Source organism: Plecotus auritus (assembly GCF_963455305.1).
Source record: "Plecotus auritus genome assembly, chromosome: X".
Taxonomy (NCBI): domain Eukaryota; kingdom Metazoa; phylum Chordata; class Mammalia; order Chiroptera; family Vespertilionidae; genus Plecotus; species Plecotus auritus.
In genome coordinates, this window is record NC_137784.1 from 15,568,502 (window position 1) to 15,588,631 (window position 20,130).

Sequence of the window (20,130 nt, forward strand, 5' to 3'; positions counted from 1 at the left end):
AATCCGTTTGGAGCGATCCTAAATGAGGGTTTGTGTAAAGATTCTCCACAGGCGCCTTTTGGGTGGACGTACCCCGGACACGCACCGGACCCCGTGGTCCCGCGGAAACTGCAGTGTTGGGATATTTTAAATGGCTCTTACTTGAAAAGGAGGCGTGATCTCCACGTTCGAGCGTCTTCGCTCCCCACCCCCTCTCCGCACCAGCCAGTGCGCGCCACCACCTGAGCTTGGCGAGAGCCAGAGCGCACGCAGTCTTCAGCCTCCTCCTTTCCGCCTCTGGGGGAGCTCGGCTCTGAGAGGGTCCGCCTGATGCCCCCCGGGAGAACTCTTTACTTTTTGTTTGGAAAATCAGGGCCATTTCTTTATTCATCTCTGGGTCTCCCCGGAGGATACAGGGGAGGAGAAGGCGTGAGCGGCGGGCCGGGGGAGGGGAGCATGGGGAGGGGAGGGGACTGGGTGTAGCCTGGAATTCTCAGTCCTCGTGTTCCTAGGCTGGCGCGCAGAGTGTTCCCGGGATAGCGCCGCCGCCGCTCCCCGCGCCACCCCGTCGTTGGCCTTCGGGGTCGGGTGAGTGGGGTCATGACGCGCCGCGGGGGCTGCCCCGGGCCCCTTCCGCGCTGAGCCGGGAAACAACCCAGCCACACGGAGCCCCTCGGGCGGGGAGGCGGCGGAGGGTGGGGAGGGCGCACGGGGTAGGGCGGGGTGGGGGCAGCGCGGAGGCCGCCAGGCTGGGGGGCTCTCCGGGCCGGCGGGGCCGCGGGCTGGAGGGCGTGTCTCCGGCCCGAGGGGACCATCCCGAGGCGCGGCGCGGGACTCCCCGATGGTGGTGCCGCGGCTCCGGGAGAGCTCCGGGTCTCGCCTTCGCTTTCGCCGCCGCCGCCGCCGCCGTCGCCACCGCGGGCGCCACCACCGCCACCGCCGCCGCCGCCGCCCGAGCCCGCGCCGAGCGTGCGCCTCGCCCTCCTCCCGCGCCCGCTCTGCTCTAGGATGCTGCGGCAGGTTCTGCACAGGGGCTTGAGGACGTGTTTCTCCCGGCTCGGCCACTTCATTGCCAGTCACCCCGTCTTCTTCGCCTCGGCGCCCGTGCTCATCTCCATCCTGCTCGGCGCCAGCTTCAGCCGCTACCAGGTCGAGGAGAGCGTGGAGCACCTGCTGGCGCCCCAGCACAGTCTCGCCAAGATCGAGCGCAACCTCGTTAACAGCCTTTTCCCGGTCAACCGCTCCAAGCACCGGCTCTACTCGGACCTGCAGACCCCAGGGCGCTACGGCCGGGTCATCGTCACCTCCTTCCAGAAAGCCAACATGCTGGACCAACATCACACCGACCTGATCTTAAAGGTGAGAGGGGGACGGACGCGGGCAGCCTCCGCCGGCGCCGCTGCCGCGGCTGGGGCTGGCTGTGCGCGGGGTCCGGGGTGAGAGCGCCGCCTCTCCTATCCCAGGCGGCTGCCGCAGGGGCTCCCCTGCACCTCGCGCCCCTCGGAGGCCGCCTGGAGCCTCCCGGGCGGGAGTGTCCGGGTCCAAACCCGACCCGGCCCTGCCCTCGCCGCCGTCGTCGCCACCCAGACAGCTGCTGCAACAGTTGGGGCGGCGGCAGCCAGGGTGCTGTGGTCAGTGCGCTTGTTTTGGTTGCAGTGGTCTTGGGGGTTGGGCGGCTTTGGGGTAACTGGGCCAGGAAGGAGCAGAACAAGAAAATACGTACTAAAAAGTCCTGCCAGTTGAAAACTAAATACTATGCATGAGGGGATTCAGAGACACCCCCCCCCCTCTTCTTTTCTCTCCCTTCTTCTGGCCCCGGGAGTGTTTTGGGAAGGGCTGTTTGGAGGGGCTGTGAGGAGCAAAGGAATGCGAGGTGGGATGGTGAGGAAAATGCCTCCCTCCCACCCACCCAGAAGGAAGTGTGGTCCCTGACAAGGACAGGGGCTGCCCTGCTGCCCTCTACCCGGGAGCGAGGTAGCCATCTCTGTCTGCTGGGGTAGGACATGATGTTTGTAATTCACAGGTATTTCATCTGTCACCTCCTCTCCTTCGAAATGCAGAAACTTCTTTGGGAAAAGAGGGGATTCCGCGGATCCGCTTTTCTTTGGGCGCATTTGGGCATGAGGGTGAGGGGCAAAGCCAGAGGGTGAGGACACGCGCCAGGCTGTGTGGCCCTGACAGGAGCACAGGGAAGCCAGCAGCCGGTTAGAGGGTGGCTCTCACAGAAACAGGTTGTGCCATCATCGGCCTGCGGTGGGAATCTGGTGTGAAAAGTGAGGTTCATGGTGATAACTTTCTGGAAGTTCCTAAGCAGAGGAGTGGGGACGAAAGATGGAGAAGTGGAGACCTTGGGAGAGAAAAGCAAAAATAGGTGAGACTAGTCCATGCAAGTCCCTGGTGGGCATTATGGGGCTTGTTTACGTATGGTGCTTCCCTGGGGAGGGCAGAGGGGAACCAGTCCCAGATGGAGCCCTGGAGCAGAGGGATGGGAGGTGCTGCTTTTGTGTGGGTCTCTGGTCTAGAGCTGGGATTAGAAGCTGGTTAGATTGCTAGTCTTCTTATCCCAAGAGGAGTCAGCCAGTGAACCTGGGGGACTCTTTCCTTCTCTTTTCCTCCACGGGTAAACCTTTATCCCTAGAGACCAGCTAATTTCTCTCCCTCTATCTGTTGACATATTATCAATCAGTAATTAGCAATGAGGGGAATCTGACTAGGGACTCAATGGAATTAGGGCATTCCCACATTGGGTTGCTTGTGATATTTTTAATGGCACACACATTACACATACTCACTCATCACAGAGCCTTAGTAACATGAATCCCAAAATGTTTGCTTTTCTCATGATTATATTTCCAACATCAAAGTGCCCCCCCCCCAATACCTCAGTGAGCGTATTTTGGCATGCAGACAGATACAGCTCCAAATGCTTTCTCATGAAAACACGTAGTAGTTTCGTCACAGGCTTAAGGAAAGTATAATTTAGCCAATCCTGACAGTTGGAAAGCTGCCCCATGTTTTGCTAGATGATCTACTAAATGATGTTTCTCTTTGTATTCCCCCCGACCCAGGTGATGTTTCCACTGGCTTCCCCCCCCCCCAACAAACCCCCACGCCTGTGTGACAGGCAGTCACCAATTACATTCACTCTCAAGGTTAATGAGACATCAAAAGGCACATCAGATCTCTGTTAAACTGGATTGTTTCTCTCCTATTTGACTTTGATCTGTTCAAGACAGAAAACTGTATTATAAGAGAAAGTTGGAGAGAGGAGGAGACTGGCTTTGCATCCATGTCTAAAGGGCAACTTTAAAGGACAACAGTCTTGCCAGTGAATTGTTTTAAGAAATGGGGTGCTTTTTCATGTTCTAGGTGTCTGGGAAAAATCAAAACCCAGTGGAATAGTGCTCAGAACTGATTTCCAACCATTGGCTCTCTGGTCAAATAAATTCCAACAGCTCATAAAGACACAGACTTATGACACTGAGGCGATTGCCTTTGATTTTATGTATCCATGTTTTTCTTTCTACATCCAACTCCCATATTCGGTAGGTATGGAGACGAAGGACAGAAAAAGGGACCTTCAGTAGTCATGGTAATGTAAAGTGTGAGAATGAGCACTTTTTTTTTTCTTTCTTTCTATTAGAGACATGATGAAGACGTGTCCTTTACAAAAGGTGTCAGGAGTGGGAGTCACTGTTTCTGCCCTTACTAGTGTTATGCTGATACTTGGTTGCTGGCATCAAGGACAGCACTGACAGTTAACATTGTACACAACACCAGCCAGCCCCTGCCTGGTTTATTGCACTGCATTAGAAGTGAGGTGGACAAAGCAGAAGTAGGCTCAAGGCTCTTTCAGGCCCCACTCGGAAACTAGAGGAAGTAACTTCCCGGGCCATGTCCTTCAATCCTCATAGCGTTCTTGGTCGTACCTCAGATTCACATCAGATTCCCACCTCAGGCTGATTCAATGAAGGAGACCCTTCTTGGGATATTAATGCAGCTACTTTCACATATATATATATATATATATATATATATATATATATAATATTTTATTGATTTTTTACAGAGAGGAAGGGAGAGGGACAGAGCGTTAGAAATATCAATGAGAGAGAAACATCGATCAGCTGCCTCCTGCACACCCACTACTGGGGATGAGCCTGCAACCAAGGTACATGCCCTTGACCGGAATCGAACCTGGGACCCTCAGTCCGCAGGCCGACGCTCTATCCACTGAGCCAAACCGGTTAGGGCTAGTCCAGCTACTTTCTGATCTAAACTGGACTGAACTAGGATGATGACAAAAAATAAAAATCCAGGTTGATTTTTTAAAATATACTTGCGAGTATCACAGAAAAAAAAAATCCACATTTGAAAAGCAGCTGATCTGATTTGAAGGAGCTTTCTGAAATTTGGGCAAGGGATATGCTTGCCATCCTCTGACCATGCAACATAGAACTGGGCCCCAAACTGTGAGAGGGGTGACTCCCCCACAGTGGTTTCCTCTGCAGGCTGTGTGGCAAAGATGTCATTTTGGATGAAAGTGGGTAGAGCCTGATGGTGCTGGTAAGGGATCAGCCATTAATTTCTGAACCTCTTTAAGTAAATGTTGATCTTCAAAAGTCTTCATTTCACTAGAAGATTAAATTTAGCTCATTATCATATTTTAACAGAAAATACACGATGTTTCTCTCAGAGCAAATTTCTGGGTAGTGTCTCACGAGCTTTAATAGAAATGTTTTTTTCTTAATCATCTAAAATGAAGTACAAGAAGGTCTTGTTGATAATTGATCTGGGCTGTGATCAAGACGATACTTGATTTATTCCAGAATCATCTGTGGAGAGTGAGGAACCAGTTCAGTCCACTCTTTGTAATGATGCGTTCGCCTTTATAACACTTCATAAAATGTAAACATCAGGATGTTTAGATACAGTAAGTGCCTCGGGGTAGGCAGGAATGCGCTGTGATTCCATTTTACAAGTGCGAAAACTACTCTTTAAATATTAGCTGATTTGTCCATGAAAAAAGACCAAGACAGAACCAGGACTGGGACCCAGGGTGTTTGACTCCCAGCACAGTGCTCTTTTCATTGTAATGCACTGCCTTCCATATGATAAACTACTTGAATGATTTAAAATGTACATTTCTGTTATACAAATGAAGGGTATTTGACCAAAGTCTCGTACTCATCCCATACCGTTGTTCTTAACAGTGGTTACTGGATTATAAGTACACTAGAGGCCCAATGCATGAAATTCGTGCAAGAGTAGGCCTTCCTTCCCCCAGCTGCCAGCACCAGCTTCCCTCGCAGCCCCGGCTTCGTCTGGAAGGTCATCCGGAAGCACGTCTGGTCTAATTAGCATGTTACTCTTTTATTATTATAGATTCTCTTGACTTATTCTTCCTGATGTCAATGAAAAGCCACAGCGTGTTGGGCAAAAGTAGGCTTCCAGTGTTAAGTATTTGAAACAGTTTATCCTTGTGTTATTATGCATTAATTATTGTATTATTTTCCATATGAACAACTGTAAACCTACATTGGCCCCACCCTGTACAGAAACTCTGAGTACCCAAAGTAAAACATAAAGCATTTATAATTAGCAATATCCAAAGACAGAAATATCGCATCTTTTACTGAAAAAAAAATCTCTGGATGAAGAACGTGGCAATTTGAAGTTTGAGCGCTGTTCACTGGCCAGGTTCAGGTACACTCAACTCTAGTGCCTCACACAGTCCCTGGCGCCTCATGGACCGGACCCTTAGTACATACTTGTCAAATGGGCCAGCCCTGGTTTACTCAGACCCTTATGTGGTGGGTAAAGAAAATTCCCCAGAAACCACTTTAAAATCGATTTTCAAAATGACATTTTTATTTTTACAACTTTGCAGGCAATTGATAGGCTTCTCCTTTTCCAAGAAACCATTTCTCTGTCCTTGTTAATCTCTGTATATTTCAGTTTTGAAATTGGGTAGGTTCTTTGTAGGATTTTTTTTTCCCAGACCAAGGGAAGGACACATCATTGAAATGCAGGCGTACTTCCACTTACTGGGGAATGTCATTTTGTTCAAATACCGAATTTCTATTTTATTGAAACTTTTTATGTTTTCCAAGAAGGGCAGAATAATTGCTAGCTCAGGGTCATGAAGACCTGGTAGCTGGATGGGTGGGGATCCCAGCTTTTCCAAACACTCCCTCAGCACATCCCATCATTAAGGGGCTCGCCAACATTTCTTTCCCTACAATATAAGGATCAGCATACGCAAGCCTGTTTTCAAGATGAGAAGTTTTTACATTTAAAAAATATATATATCACGACAAAAACAAAGCAAAATAGGAGGTGGAGATGGCATGTGGCTCTCAAAGCCAAAAATGTTTCCTCTTTAGTCCTTTACCTGAAGAAGTTCCTGTCCTGTATTCCAAACCTCGTCTACTAGGACATTTTCAAGACGTCAATACTGTTAACCTCGAAGGCAGTGGCTCTCAACCGGGGCAGCTGTGCCCCCCAGGGGACACTTGGCAATGGTCGGAGACATTTTTGATTGGCATAACTGGCAGTGGGTTGCTACTGGCATCTAGTGGGTGGAGATAATGGATTCTGTTAAACACCCTGCGTGCACAGGACGGCCCTGCACAGCAAAGAATTATCTGGTCCCAACCCTGCTTGAAGGGGTTCATTTGTCTGTTTCTTCTGTTTTATTAGTTTTGTGGGGGGGGGTTGTTTTTGGTGGGGGTTTTTTTGCAGCTGCAATGATTATATAAAATGAAAAACTGCCAACATTTTCTAGAACTTTGGGGGCAAATACCATGACCTCTTAGGAAATGCTCTTTGGGGCAGTTGGGCAGAGACCAGATTTTTCAGCGTGGCCTTCCCCAAGGTGCAGTTAGCTATCTTGCTCTCTCCTATAGCTCTGCCCTTTATGGTCTAAGTCCCACCGAAGAGGAGCCCAAGAAACGGAATGCAGTCTGAACTGCTTGAGTGGCAAAGCTGCTGAATTGACCCTGGCCTTGAGACTTGTCAGAGTGCCCGTTCTGGGCAGTTCTGACCCTCACTCTGTAGCAGTCACCCACTAGGCCCGGCTTGTCCGGAGCGTGTAAGAGCCTGCTGTGAGTGGTGACCTGCCCGGGAGGCGGGAGGTGGTGCTTTGCTGCCTAGTCCATCTGCTTTGTGTTTCTGAACATAAAATGTCAAAAAGAAGAACTTGCATCTAAGGGACAGGAAATCAAAGACCCCTGGGTTTGGAAGGCACCTTAAAGGTCACGTCCGCAGATGCTAATGCCACAATCTGCGCTTAGCATCTCCGGGTGCTTTGTCTGGTGACGGGTGCTGTGACATCTTGGGCCGTCCAGTCCTCTCGGTGAGTTTTCTGAGTGGCAGATACTTTTAGAAAAGATTGAGCCTAGACCTGACAGGGCAGTATTTGTGTATCTGCTGGACCAGCCAGCTGCCTTTTAAATTGTTTTTTAATCTTTCAATGATAGCTGACATTCAATACGATCTTAGTTTCAGGTATACAGCATAGTGGTTTTGCACTTTATTTTTGCGCTAGGGGAAATTTTAAAAAGAGATCAAGATTCCTTTTCATTCTCCTTTGATTTCATAGGAGGCATATCCAAATAATCGAAGCATAATATTTTTCAAGGGTTGTCTGGTTTCTGAGTACATTTCAGTTGCGTGACTGGTATCCTCAGATGCCCACCTTGCGCATATCATTTAGATTTGGAGAGCAATCTTTTACTTCCCCATGCAGATAAGCACTTGGGACAGACTTTGGGTAAACTGCTAATTAAAACTGAAAATTTAAATATAAAGCTGGAGTGTGAGAAGAAGCCCACCTTTTTAATGACTCATAGGATCTTGATGGATGCTATATTAGCCTTAGAGCAGGATGATTTTTTTAATTAACACAAAAAGTGAACCTCTCAGGATTCGCCAGACTTAACAAACCTCACAAAATAGCTGCACATTAAATGGCAACTCCTTAGGCTAACTGCGAGAAGAAGAAATAAGTTAAAAGAGATGGTTTGTTTCCTGCCTGAGAAGTTGCGGCAGCTCTTGGCACAGGAGCTAGAGAGATGCAAGGTGCTGGGGATCTGATCAAGTTTGACTTTGTGGGACGTGCCATCTGGTACCTGACTTTGGGGCTCAGTGTGAGCCCCGAGTGATACGTGAGATAGACCTTTGAAGTCACCTGCTCGGTAGCACATCACAGCAAGCAGGCCTGTCTGCAGCACTGCCTGTGCTACCGCCACATGCCTGGAAGGCCACAGAACTTCCGAGGAATCCTGCCAGACTGATTTAATGACCAGCAGGGGAGGTGAGTAATCTCTAACCTTTAAAAGGGGGAAAAAAAAACAACAAAAACAGAAATCAACACCACTTGGTATTTCATATGGGAAACCCTGAATAATATGTCGTGCCTTCAACCTCAGAATGCAGATTTTGAACAAAAGGAGGCAATGAGGGGATGGGCAAGCTATTTTTATCTCCTCGCTCTCGAAGAAATCCTCTTGAGAATATTGTTTCTGGTATTTTGAAAGACGCCCATTGTTAGGTCTTCTGCTTTAGGTTTCATTTGTGGGTTCCATGTGCAATCGAGATGAGGATTGGAGTACAAGCAGTTACCTTGGGAGTTAATGTCCAAAAACACCGGTAAGGAAATGGGGACATCAAAAAGGGAGTAAGTAGCAGGAAGCCAGTCAAGGGAGTATTCTCAAGGCAGCGTCCACCGTGGGCACCCAGGACTCCGCCTCACTAGAGAACTCTGGGAGGCACAGTAGAACATGTGACCAAGTTATCCTAACTTCAGATGAAGAAACTGGATATTTATTCCCCACCTCTCCAGCCACCGTTAGATGATCCGGGAGCATTAAATAAATACCTGGCAATTTCAGGTGCTATATGTGTCCCTATAATCAGAATTCGTTTTGTTGTTGTTTTGTAAAAGCATCCAGTAAAAGTGCTGCAGGGGTTTGCAGTAAGTGGCCTTGACATGCAGGGGTGAGGGTGAACAGAGGGGATGTGGTTGGGACCATAAGAACATCTGCTCTAAGGGTCTGACCCCCCACCTGGAGTTATGCGTCTGGAAGCCGCGGGCAAGAATGATCCAGCATAGCTGTTTGGTTTATTCTTCAATTTGATAAGCAACTGCCATTTTGCGTTTTGTCACTGGAGGGTGGTAAACATGATTCCAGACAGGGCCTGGACACCAGCAGGCCTTATGGTTTTGTATGCCAAACCCCCCCGCATTTAAGTACCCCGCCCCTCTTCCCATGAGGAATATAAGAGAAGCCTACAGGCCCCCATTTTCACACATCTACTTTTTTTTAAAAAAAAATTAAATTTATTTGGGTGACCTTGGTTATTAAAATTATATAGGTTTCAAGTGTACAATTCTATAACGCATCATCTGTGTACTGCATTGTGTGTTCACCACCCAAAGTCAAATCTTCTGTCACCATATATTTGACCCCCTTTACTCTTTTCTATCTCCCCCCCCGCTCCCTCTGGTAACCACCATACTGTTGTCTGTGTCTATACGTGTTTGTTTGTCTTTTTTGTTCATTTGCTGCTTTCAGTTTTATATCCCACATATGGGTGAAATCATGCTTCTTGATTTTTTTCCATCTGAAAGGTAACGAGAGATCAAGATGGCCACTTCACACGTCCTCTCTTATTGTTCTCTCTAGAGCTGCATTCACTCCCTCCGTCAAACTTACATGTCTCCTACGTTAGGAGGCCTTCCAGAGAGGCTCCTTCCCTCCTTTAAGTCCATCTGGCTTTCAGTCACAGCCATATTCTTGAATGCTTAGCCATACACTATTATATAATGTGCTGTATTGTCACATGTTAGTTTCTCTTCAGCAAGATCATAAGCGCTTCGAGCACAGGAACAATTGTCTCATACTTCCCAATCTCTCTTAGAACCTAGCGTCACGTGGACTGTGCAGTGGGTGCTCAATACATTGTTGGTGGTTGATGACTTAGAGGATGGAAAATGTTCTCTCGTTTCCCCATTAATTTATTTTGGTCCAATATAATTTGGTCTGGTAGCATGGCCGTGTAATTTCTTTAAATCTGTCTTCATTTTTTTGATTCTTGATAAATCTTGGTTCCAAACTTGATGGTGAGCAATAAGCATCCATTCTGCTTCAGGATCTTCTGACATTTACTTTATATGAGGAGAAACTCTTAGGAAACCGAACAACTGACCACCTTCTCTGGTCCGAGTACAGTTTGGAAAGGTGTAAACTTGACCTCCTTATCCAGTGGCCCATTCCCATGTGGGAGGGCGGAGCACTCCGCAGTACCCAGGGAGCACCCTGGAAGTCAGCTCTCCACTACACGTGTCCTTAATTGCATGAACTAAAGTCTCAAAACTTGGGCCACAAGTCTACTCAAATATAAACATGAAGCACATTTTTTAAAAATCAAGGACAAGTAGTTTTTCCAGATGTAGCACCAATGTTCAAGAGATCACCATCCTGATGTTACCGAGTCTCATTCTTAAGAGGGAGCTCATGTGAACAGAAAGATTTGTTCTAAGAGGTGAATTTTAAAAAAGGATACTGGCACAGAAATCAGTGTTTCTCTGGTAAGTTTAACGGAAGCACTGGAACTACTAATTTTTCTCAGCACTGGAAATGACATTCCTTTCCCCCTTTTCCATGGGCTCCACAAATTTGTTAAATGCAGCTTTGTCAATTCCTTCCTATTGTCTCAAGACAAAAGGCATCTCTGCTATAGAACTCTCATTATAAGTTCTCAAAAATCTTCGTGATATTCAGTCCCTTAATTTTGTGACATTTTCACTGTTGTCATTTGTTTTTGTTGGTGTTTTGGTATCGCAAGTGGTCATACTGAGTAAGCTTGATGATGGCTCTTAGGCTCTTGAAGGTATCCACACATCACCTGGGCATGTAGGGAAAATACAGATTCTGATTCAGCCTAGGGTGGGACCGTGATTCTGAATGTCTAACGAGTTCTCAGGCGATACTGATGCTGCTGGTCCAGTGGAGTCCTCTTTGAGTAGCAAGGCTCATATTCAGCAGTTGTGAACAGAACACTAGGTTTGGAGTCAGGAAAGCCAAGTTCAAGTCCCAGTTCTTATAGGTATGTGATTTGGGGTAAGTCTCCTAACCTCCCAGAGAAGCAAGTTCCTCATCTGCACTGAACGCAATAGCTTCCCCCACTCCCACTCATGGTAAGGTTGCAATGAGATACGGTATGTGAAGGCACTGTGTAAGCCTATTCCTCAGTGTTTTGTAAGATGTGTTATCATTATTGCTTTGAAAATGACTATTACTTCCTCATATGTGCCAGCTTTTTCAGAACCATTATTGCCTGTTGAGTAAAGACACACGTAGGCCTTTTTTCTTTGATCCAACAGGCAATAATGGGTGTTCAATCTGCATTCTCAATGCTTAGATTGGCAATTTGTTGGTCTTTAATGACTCCATCTGAGTCATTATAGACGATTGGATTCGTCCTACTGCTGTGCATGCAGCTCCTAAGTTCTTAGGCAGAGCTGTCAGTGGGATAGGTGGATTGCATTCCAGCTCATCAAGGTGCTTTCTCAGTGCTCAGAACCTCATCTTTCATCTTCATGCTTGACAGTGCTTTGCACACATAGGAAGCCTTCATTTCCTGTCCAGGGAAGTGTCTTTGGAATAAAAAGTTCTAGGAGACTGTGGGCTCCTATTCTCATATTATCTTCACCACTCCTCACAATGGGGCATGCCAGAAAGGGATTCTCCAGCAATTTAGGTGAGAGAGTTGATAACTTGCCTCTCTCACTGAATTTACATGATGACAGTGTTTCCCTGGGAAATTTTGCCAACATAAATACACTGGGTGGCCAGATTATTATGATCTCTGAACTCATAATAATCTGGCCACTCAGTATAATATATATGTATAATAGAGGCCCGGTGCATGAATTCGTGCATGGGTGGAGCCCGGTCAGCCTGGCCAGGGGTAGGGAACATGGGCGGTTGGCTGGCCTGCCTGCTGGTCGAACTCCTGGTCGAGGGGACAATTTGCATATTAGCCTCTTATTATATAGGATATACACTGAGTGGCCAGATTATTATGCGTTCAGAGATCATAATAATCTGGCCACTCAGTGTAGATCTGCAAGCACTTGAAAGGGGAAAGTGTGGTCAGAGTTACCAGAGACCCGGAGGGACAGGCACAGTGAAAATGTAAAGTGTAAGTTTCTGCTTAATTGGGGTTTTAATCATTTAGAACATTGTATTCCCCCACCTCCTTTCCTAAAGTTTTAAAGAAATCTATAATTATCTAGGATCCAAATCAAATCCACCAAAAAAAAATCTTTTTGCCTACCTGGTTCTCTATGCCTAAATTCTTCAAACAAAACAAACCTCAGTGTAAATGAGGATCAGTAGTTCTCAAATTTGAATGTGTTTTCAAATTCCCTGGGAATTTGATAAACATGAAGATTCTGATTCAGTAGGGTCTGGGATAGTAGGCCTGAGGTCCTGTACTTTTTTAAATATATTTTTTAATTGATTTCAGAAAGGAAGGGAGAGGGGAAGAGAGATAGAAACATCGATGATGAGAGAGAATCATTGATTGGCTGCCTCCTGCATGCCCCACACTGGGGATCAAGCCTGAAACCCAGGGATGTGCCCTTGGTTGGAATCGAACCTGGGACCCTTCAGTCCGCAGGCTGACGCTCTACCCACTGAGCCAAACCTGCCAGGGCTGAGGTCCTGCACTTCCAACAAGCTCCCAGGGCTGTGGCTGCTGTTGCTGGTGTGAGGACCACACTGGCTAAAGCAGTGGCTTCGTGGGCCTGAGGAACCTTTGTGTATCATTAATTAATTGCTCGGTGCCATTTAATTGCCTCCATACTCTAAAGCAGTGGTTCTCCAACTTGAGCAGGTATCTCCTGGAGGACTTGTCCAAACACAGACTTGGGGTCTCACTGGAGGAGCTTCTGATCTGTAGGTCTGGGGTGGGGACTGAGAGTCGGCATTTCTAGCAGGTTCCCAAGGTGATGCTGTTCCTGCTGGACCACACTTGGAGAGCCACTGCTATAAAACATCCTGGTAACTGGCTGCCAGGACTAAGTCCAAAAATGCAGAGTCAGTCTCTCTTCTCTCTCTCTCTCTCTCTCTCTCTCTCCTCTCTCTTCTCTCTTCTCTCTCTCTCTCTCTCTCTCTCTCTCTCTCTCTCTCCTCCTGACCAAGAGATGCAAGGAGGGTGCAAAAGTTACTTGTGCAGCAATTAATTCTGAATGATGCTGTAATAGGTGTTTGCAAAGGGTACTACATAAGTCTGAACCTTTTTACGTTTGAAGTTTAAGGCAAGCATATTGGACAGAGCACCTGCTCCACTGCCTGTCTCAGATAAGCACCCCCGACTCACACACACATATACTGTGGCTGTTGTTGCTACCTTCACTGTGTGATTGCCAAAGCTTCCTGTCTTCCAAAGACTTCCCGCACACGGTCACCTGCCACTTGCCTTTACAGAAACCTTTTTTACATCAAACCAGAAGACACAGCAGGTACAAATAGGAGGTACATGTCGCATTTCTGAGACAAGGACCCAGCTCTGTGGTTGCCAGAGGCGTGGTGTCCACCATGAGGGCTCTGGAAGCTAATGTTCAGTTTCAACTACTGTCTGATGTCAGTGCTGTTTGAGATGAAGTGGAACTGGAGTGAAGTTCAGTAAGTACTGTTTTTGGCATGGTGGAATAGGGGTTGTTTCAGAGCCCCCAATTTCTGTGTTTGAGGCTGTGAACCCTTAATGTGTCCTTGATCAAGTCACTTAACCTCTCTGGGGTCTTCATTTCCTCGCCCATATATTGGAATCAACATTATCATCATCATAGGGTTGGGAGGTAATGTGTGAACAGATTATATAAAGTGTAACATGGCTAAAACCACACAAATCTCAGTGTCTGCACTCAATGCACACGTGTTTGTCTGGGGCAACGATTCCCTGGGAAGAAGAATAAACACCTTAGTTGACATATTTCACATCATGATCTTCTTTTGTTAAAAAAAAAAAATGCTTTTGGAGTCAGGGACTATCGTCTACTAACCAGAAGCTTTGCTGCCATGGCCTTATACTCCCAGATGATGCAATATTACATCAGTCTATATTTTTACTTTGAATGACCCACGGAGAATAAAAATAGCATATTTGTTCATCCACTGTCTACACTGCTAAAGCCTCAGAGGTGCACTATCCAATTCAGAAGCCACTAGCCATATGCAGCTATTTATTTAAATTTAATTAAAATAAGAACTTCATTTCCTCAGTTGCACTAGCCACTTTTCAAGTGCTTAATGGCCACATGTGCCTGTCATGTGCAGAAGAGAGAAAGAACATTTTTATCAGAGAAAGTTCTAGTCAACAGTACTGCTTTTCACAGATAAAATAACTGATATCCTATACCTTAACTAATAAGCAGTGGAATCAAGATTCAAACAGGTCTGGTTTCTAAAGCATCAGTTAAAAAAATAACTAGACCAGATTGCCTCCATGAAATACAGAAATAGATTAGTAAGGCTTGGCCCCTTGTGTCCGATGGCCTTGAAGTAGTATTTCAATCAGTAACAGAGTAAGGGGGAACTTTCAGATTCAGCATGTAGAGACCTTGAAAGTTATCACTCCAATCTTACATGGAGGAAAAAAAAAACTAGACAAGCTGAAAACCAATGACTTTTCTTGCACACATCAGAGAACTGAGGTCATAAGGGAAACTGCCATCCCAACATCTGTAGAGGCAGGCACATCTATAGAGACACAAACACAGTCTGTTTACCTGGAGCAGAAACATCCGGTAGAAACACTTAAATGGTAATTTGGACAAATTGCTAGAGGCTGAGGGTAGAGTAGCATGAGAGGTCAAGACTCCTGGGAGTTGCACTCACTATGTTTGTAGGAGCAGGGGTCATAGGGCTCACACTTTCTTAGGCTTCCCCTCCAGAAACCCCACCATATTCCAAGGTGAAGATTGGGCATGGAGTGGTAGAAGAGTAATCATTGTGAAATCTATTGTCTTTTTCATAACAAAGGCCTACTCTCCAGGAAAGAGGACTTGGCCAGAGCACGATTCTGAAACTTTACCCTAGATTCCTCCCCACTGAAGCCCCTTTTGTCTTCTGATTGTGGGGGAGGAAGGAAAGAGTCCTCAGGTGTCAAGGCTTCAAGTAAATAGATTAGGGGTGCTACAGCCAGAGAATGGAGTAGGGGGCAGGAGAGAAAACTGTATCATTGAAGAAATATTTGTGAAAGTCACAACCTCAAGGCACAGGCCCACTTAAAAACTGAGATTTCATCGTAAGATTAAACAGCATTTCCCCTCCCTACACCTTACCATCACATTAACAGGGCTCCTGTATAATAATAGCAGATTATAGCTAAAAGAGCTGCAAAACAAGAGGAGTACTTAGAGAAATCCAAAGTCAAGAGGTGGGGAAAATAATGACAGAAGAGAAATATGAAGTCTCTGGTACCTATAGCCATAACAAACATCAGATACATCCCAACTCCTAAATTAACATAAGTCCTTACTGTAACAACTTCAGTTCCTATTAACTGATATAGTATGTCCAGGTGTGTTTTTTTTTTTGGGGGGGGGGGCAGGGGGGATTACACACCATGACAAAAGAAAAATATATAATCTGAAGAGACAAAGGAAGCATGAGAACCATACTCAGCTACGACACAGATGTTACTAGTAGAATTACCAGACAGGAAACTTAAAATAACTAATTAATATATTAAGGGTTTTAATGGAAAAAGTAGACATCATCAATAACAGACAAATAATATAAGTAGAGAGATGAAAACTCTCAGGATGAATCAAAAGGAATTCTAGAAAAACTGTAGCAGAAATGAAGAATGGCTTTGATGGACTCATCAGTAGACTCAACACAGTCCAGGAGAGAATAAGTGAACTTGAATTCAAGGTAATCAAAACTTCAAAAACTGAAACACAAAGATATAAAAGAGTGAAAACACCCTAGAACATCCAAGAATTGTGGGAAAATATCAAAAGGTATAACATTACACACAATTAGAAAATGCTAGAAGAAGAGGGAATGTAGCAGAAGAAATATTTAACGTAATAATGGCCAAGAACTTTCCAAAATTACTGACAGACACTAAACTACATATCCACGTAGCTCACAGAACACAGGAAAAATAAAACCACACTTAGGCATATCATATTCAAACTGCAGAAAACCAAAGACAAAGAAAATCTTGAAAGAAATTGGGGGATAGAGAGAGAGACCTTAAATAGAGAGGGACAAAGATAAAAATTATATCACACTTCTCATCAGAAAGCACACAAGCAGGAAGAGAGTAGAGTGAAATATTTAGAGTTGAAAGGAAAAACCACAAACCTAAAATTCTATATCCAGGAAAATCATGCTTCAAAATAAAGAAGATAAAAAAAAAAGCTTTCTCAGAAAAACAAAAATTGAGAGAATTCATTACCTGCAAACCTTTCCTGGAAGAAATGTTCTTTAGCCAGAAGGAAAATTATAATAGGTCAGAAAACTCAGATCTACATAAAGGAAAAAAGGAAGGTAAAATATTTTCTAGTTTTCTTATTCTTAATTTATCTAAAACATAACTTTAAATCAGTAATAGTAACAATTTATTGAGAGATTATAACATATGGATAAGTGTCACTTGGGACAGGAGGTAGAAATTGGGAATACTCAAGTATAAGCATAGTCCACATGAAGCATACAGTATTATTTGAAGGTGAACTTAGATTAGGTTAGGTTATATTGTAAGTTCAAGGGCAACCACTAAATTTTTTAAAAGTCTAATACCAAGAGTTTTATAAAATGGAATACTATAAATTTTCAAAATAAGACAAGGCAGAGAAGAGGGGGGAAACAGAAGAAATACAACAACTAGAGAATAGTTATAACCATGATAGATATTAATCCAACTATATCAGTAAGTGCTTTAATATGAACGGTATATGTACCAATTAAAAGACGGTGACTATCAGAGTAAAGTAAGAAAAAGTAAGTTTCAGCCCTAGCTGGTTTGGCTCAGTGGATGGAGCGTCGGCCTGTGGACTGAAGGGTCCCAGGTTCGATTCCAGTCAAGGGCATGTACCTTGGTTGCAGGCACATCCCATGTAGGGGGTGTGCAGGAGGCAGCTGATCGATGTTTCTCTCTCATCGATGTTTCTGGCTCTCTATCCTTCTCCCTTCCTCTCTTTAAAAAATCAATAAAATATATTTTTTTAAAAAAAGAAAAGAAAAAGTAAGTTTCAGCTATATGTTATCTACCAGAAGCCCACTTTAAATATAAAGTCTCAGATAGGTTAAAAATAAAGTGATAGAGAAAGGTATGTCATGCTAACACTAATCAAAAGAAAGTTGAAGTAGCTATATTTCAGATATGGCTGACTTCAGAACAAAGAAAATTATCAGGAATAAAGAAGGGCTAAAGGAATCCGTTCTCTAAGAAGACATAACAATCCTAAACATGTATGCACTTAACAACAGATCATTAAAATACATGAGGCAAGAATTGATAGAGCTAAAAGGAGAAATAGATAAATCCACGATTATAGCTGGATATAGAATATTTAGTCAGAGGTAAGGAGCAAGATGATAATACTCTGGGCAGAGTCATATTCCAACTTTTATAAGGATAGCTCTTGGAGAAGTCTAGAAGATGGAGAGATAAGATATTAGAGATAGGGACATCTTCACCCAGCGAACTGATGTAAATCTGTTAGCAAGAGGCTTTGACTAGGATAGTGGCACAAGGAGGAAAAAGGGATTAAGATCACCATTTACAAAAATGTGTTTTAGGAATGTTTCCTTTGATGCTGAAAAAAAAAGGTTCTGTGGCCAAATAACTTAGAAAACGATGCATGTAGTATTCCTATGTTTAATTACATTAGCATATCAAAGGCTTTAAGAAGTTCCTTTGTAAAAGAAATCTACTTAAGTCTGTCCAGCCCAGCATTCCTTAAATTTATTTGATCATAGATACTTTATACTTTTTCGGTGACTCCTATTAACATCCCAAAGAACCAGTGTCCTTTAGAACACACACTGAAAATACTATCCAAAAAAAAAGGGGGGAAATAGAATCAACAGGATTTGAGGTTTATCGAATAAACAAATGAAAAGGGGTGACAGTGGCTTAGAAATTTCCCACATGGATAAGTAGAAAGAGGATGATGCTGTTAATCATAACAGGAAACAAGTAGAAGGGCAATTTGGAGGAAAAGATTCAGCTGTTGTATATATACCAGTTGAAATATTGCCATTAATAAATATTTGTAAATCTTCAGAAGGCAGATGGAAATTCGGATTTGGAGTTTGGAAGAGAGGTGAGGTATTGATGTGAACTGGGGATTGGTCAGCATAAAGATAGCAAGCCAAACCATGGAGATGAAATTAATTGCCCAAGAATAGTTGATTTGAATGTCACAAAATCAGAAGTGCCAGAGACAGAATCTTGAGCAATATCAAATTTATAAGGTAGGCACATATAAAGGAGTCAGTAAGACAGATACTGGAAAGCCAAGTTGAGACGTAAGAGAAGAAAGTCATGTCATGGAATTCATGAGAGAGAAGGAGGTTCAGTCACACCACACACATTGAGCACCTTTGTCAGGCATAGTGGAGGATACAGCAGTGAAGAAACCATACCCCATGCCTATTGAAGCCCTCTGGATTCCCATGAGAATCTCAGCATGCTTAACCATCATATATATCTTTAAATTTTATTTTTGTTGAGAGTATTACAGATGTCCCCCATTTCCCCTCTGCCCCCTCCACCTGGCTCCCATTTCCACCCCACATACTACTTTGACCCCACATTTTTTAGTTAACTACTAAGAGTTTAAGAAAATGAGGAGTGAAAAGTAGCCATTGGATATACCTGTTGAGAAGTCATTGTTGACTTTTGGTTGATGCTGGGACAGAGTCTAGACTGGAGTGGTTTGAGAAGTGAGTGGGAGGTGAGGAAATGAAGTTAGCAAGCATGAATCGCTGAAGTATAGTCAGAGACAACAAATGTAAATAGCTCCTTAAAGAAGGGGAGATGTGGCAGAACTTGGAAGGGAAGTGGAGCTAGTGAGGCCTTTTGTTTTTTAATATGGGAGAGATATAAGCATATTTCAAAGCTCATGTGAAGGAACTAATAGAAAAAGAGGACTTAGAAGAAGAGGGGATAAACAATACTAGAAAGAAGGAAAGGAAAGCCCGATCCCAATGCAAGGAATTGGCCTTAGAGACAGGGTAAGCCCTGGGGAGAATTGAAAAGATAGATAAGGGTATTTTTATGAACATGTTAGCAGCAGATAGTAATTCTCACAGGATGGCTTGGGGTTTTCTCTTTAAGATAGTAAACAAGGGCTGAAACCGGTTTGGCTCAGTGGATAGAGCGTTGGCCTGCAGACTGAAGGGTCCCAGGTTCGATTCCGGTCAAGGGCATGTACCTTGGTTGCAGGCACATCCCCAGTGGGAGGTGTGCAGGAGGCAGCTGATCGATGTTTCTCTCTCATCGATGTTTCTAGCTCTCTATCCCTCTCCCTTCCTCTCTGTAAAATATCAATAAAATATATTTTTTAAAAAAAGATAGTAAACAAGGTCGAAAGTAAGCCTTTGTCAAGTGCTACAAAAAAATGCTAAAAAAAAGTGAGCGTTTGTCTAATATCTATGGGCTTGGAGAGTAATTGACAAGGGAATGAAAAGAGACCAGGTAGTAAATCTGAAGCAATCTCTTGCAGAGTATAAAAGCAAAGAGACTCTCCTTACCTTTGTCTCAACATGGGCAAAAGTAGAAAGAAGAAATGGAAGTGGAGGTGAGAGAGAAGTTGAGAGAATTCACATTGGCTATATTTAAATTTCAGAAGTAGAATGTGAATTACAGAGGAGAGATTTGGTAACTCCATGCGATTTCTGACATTTGAATGGCGCATCAGATGAGACTGAAATGACCCTAGAATGGTTCAGAGAAAGGTTGGGATGGTGTGACCTCCAAGGGTGACACAACTCCTTGTGAGTCTTAAATTAGTTTAAAGTAAAAAGTTAAAAACATTTTAAATTCAAAGAGATCCTTCCGAGGATGAGGAGCAGCTGTTCTCCATCATCATCTAAGAAGTAAACAGGCTCCATCATT

At 44.3% G+C, this 20,130-nt stretch overlaps 1 protein-coding gene across 1 annotated transcript in view; it reads left to right on the forward strand.

Annotated features, from left to right (window-relative positions):
• The first annotated feature begins 221 nt into the window (after positions 1-221).
• Positions 222-20,130, forward strand: part of PTCHD1 (patched domain containing 1) — a 63,289-nt gene continuing 43,380 nt past the window's right edge. The window contains exons 1-2 of the mRNA XM_080652089.1: positions 222-408; positions 492-1,338. Of these exons, the coding sequence (XP_080508215.1) occupies positions 988-1,338 (351 nt within the window). The 5' untranslated portion in view covers positions 222-408; positions 492-987. The remainder of the gene's footprint in view (positions 409-491; positions 1,339-20,130) is intronic.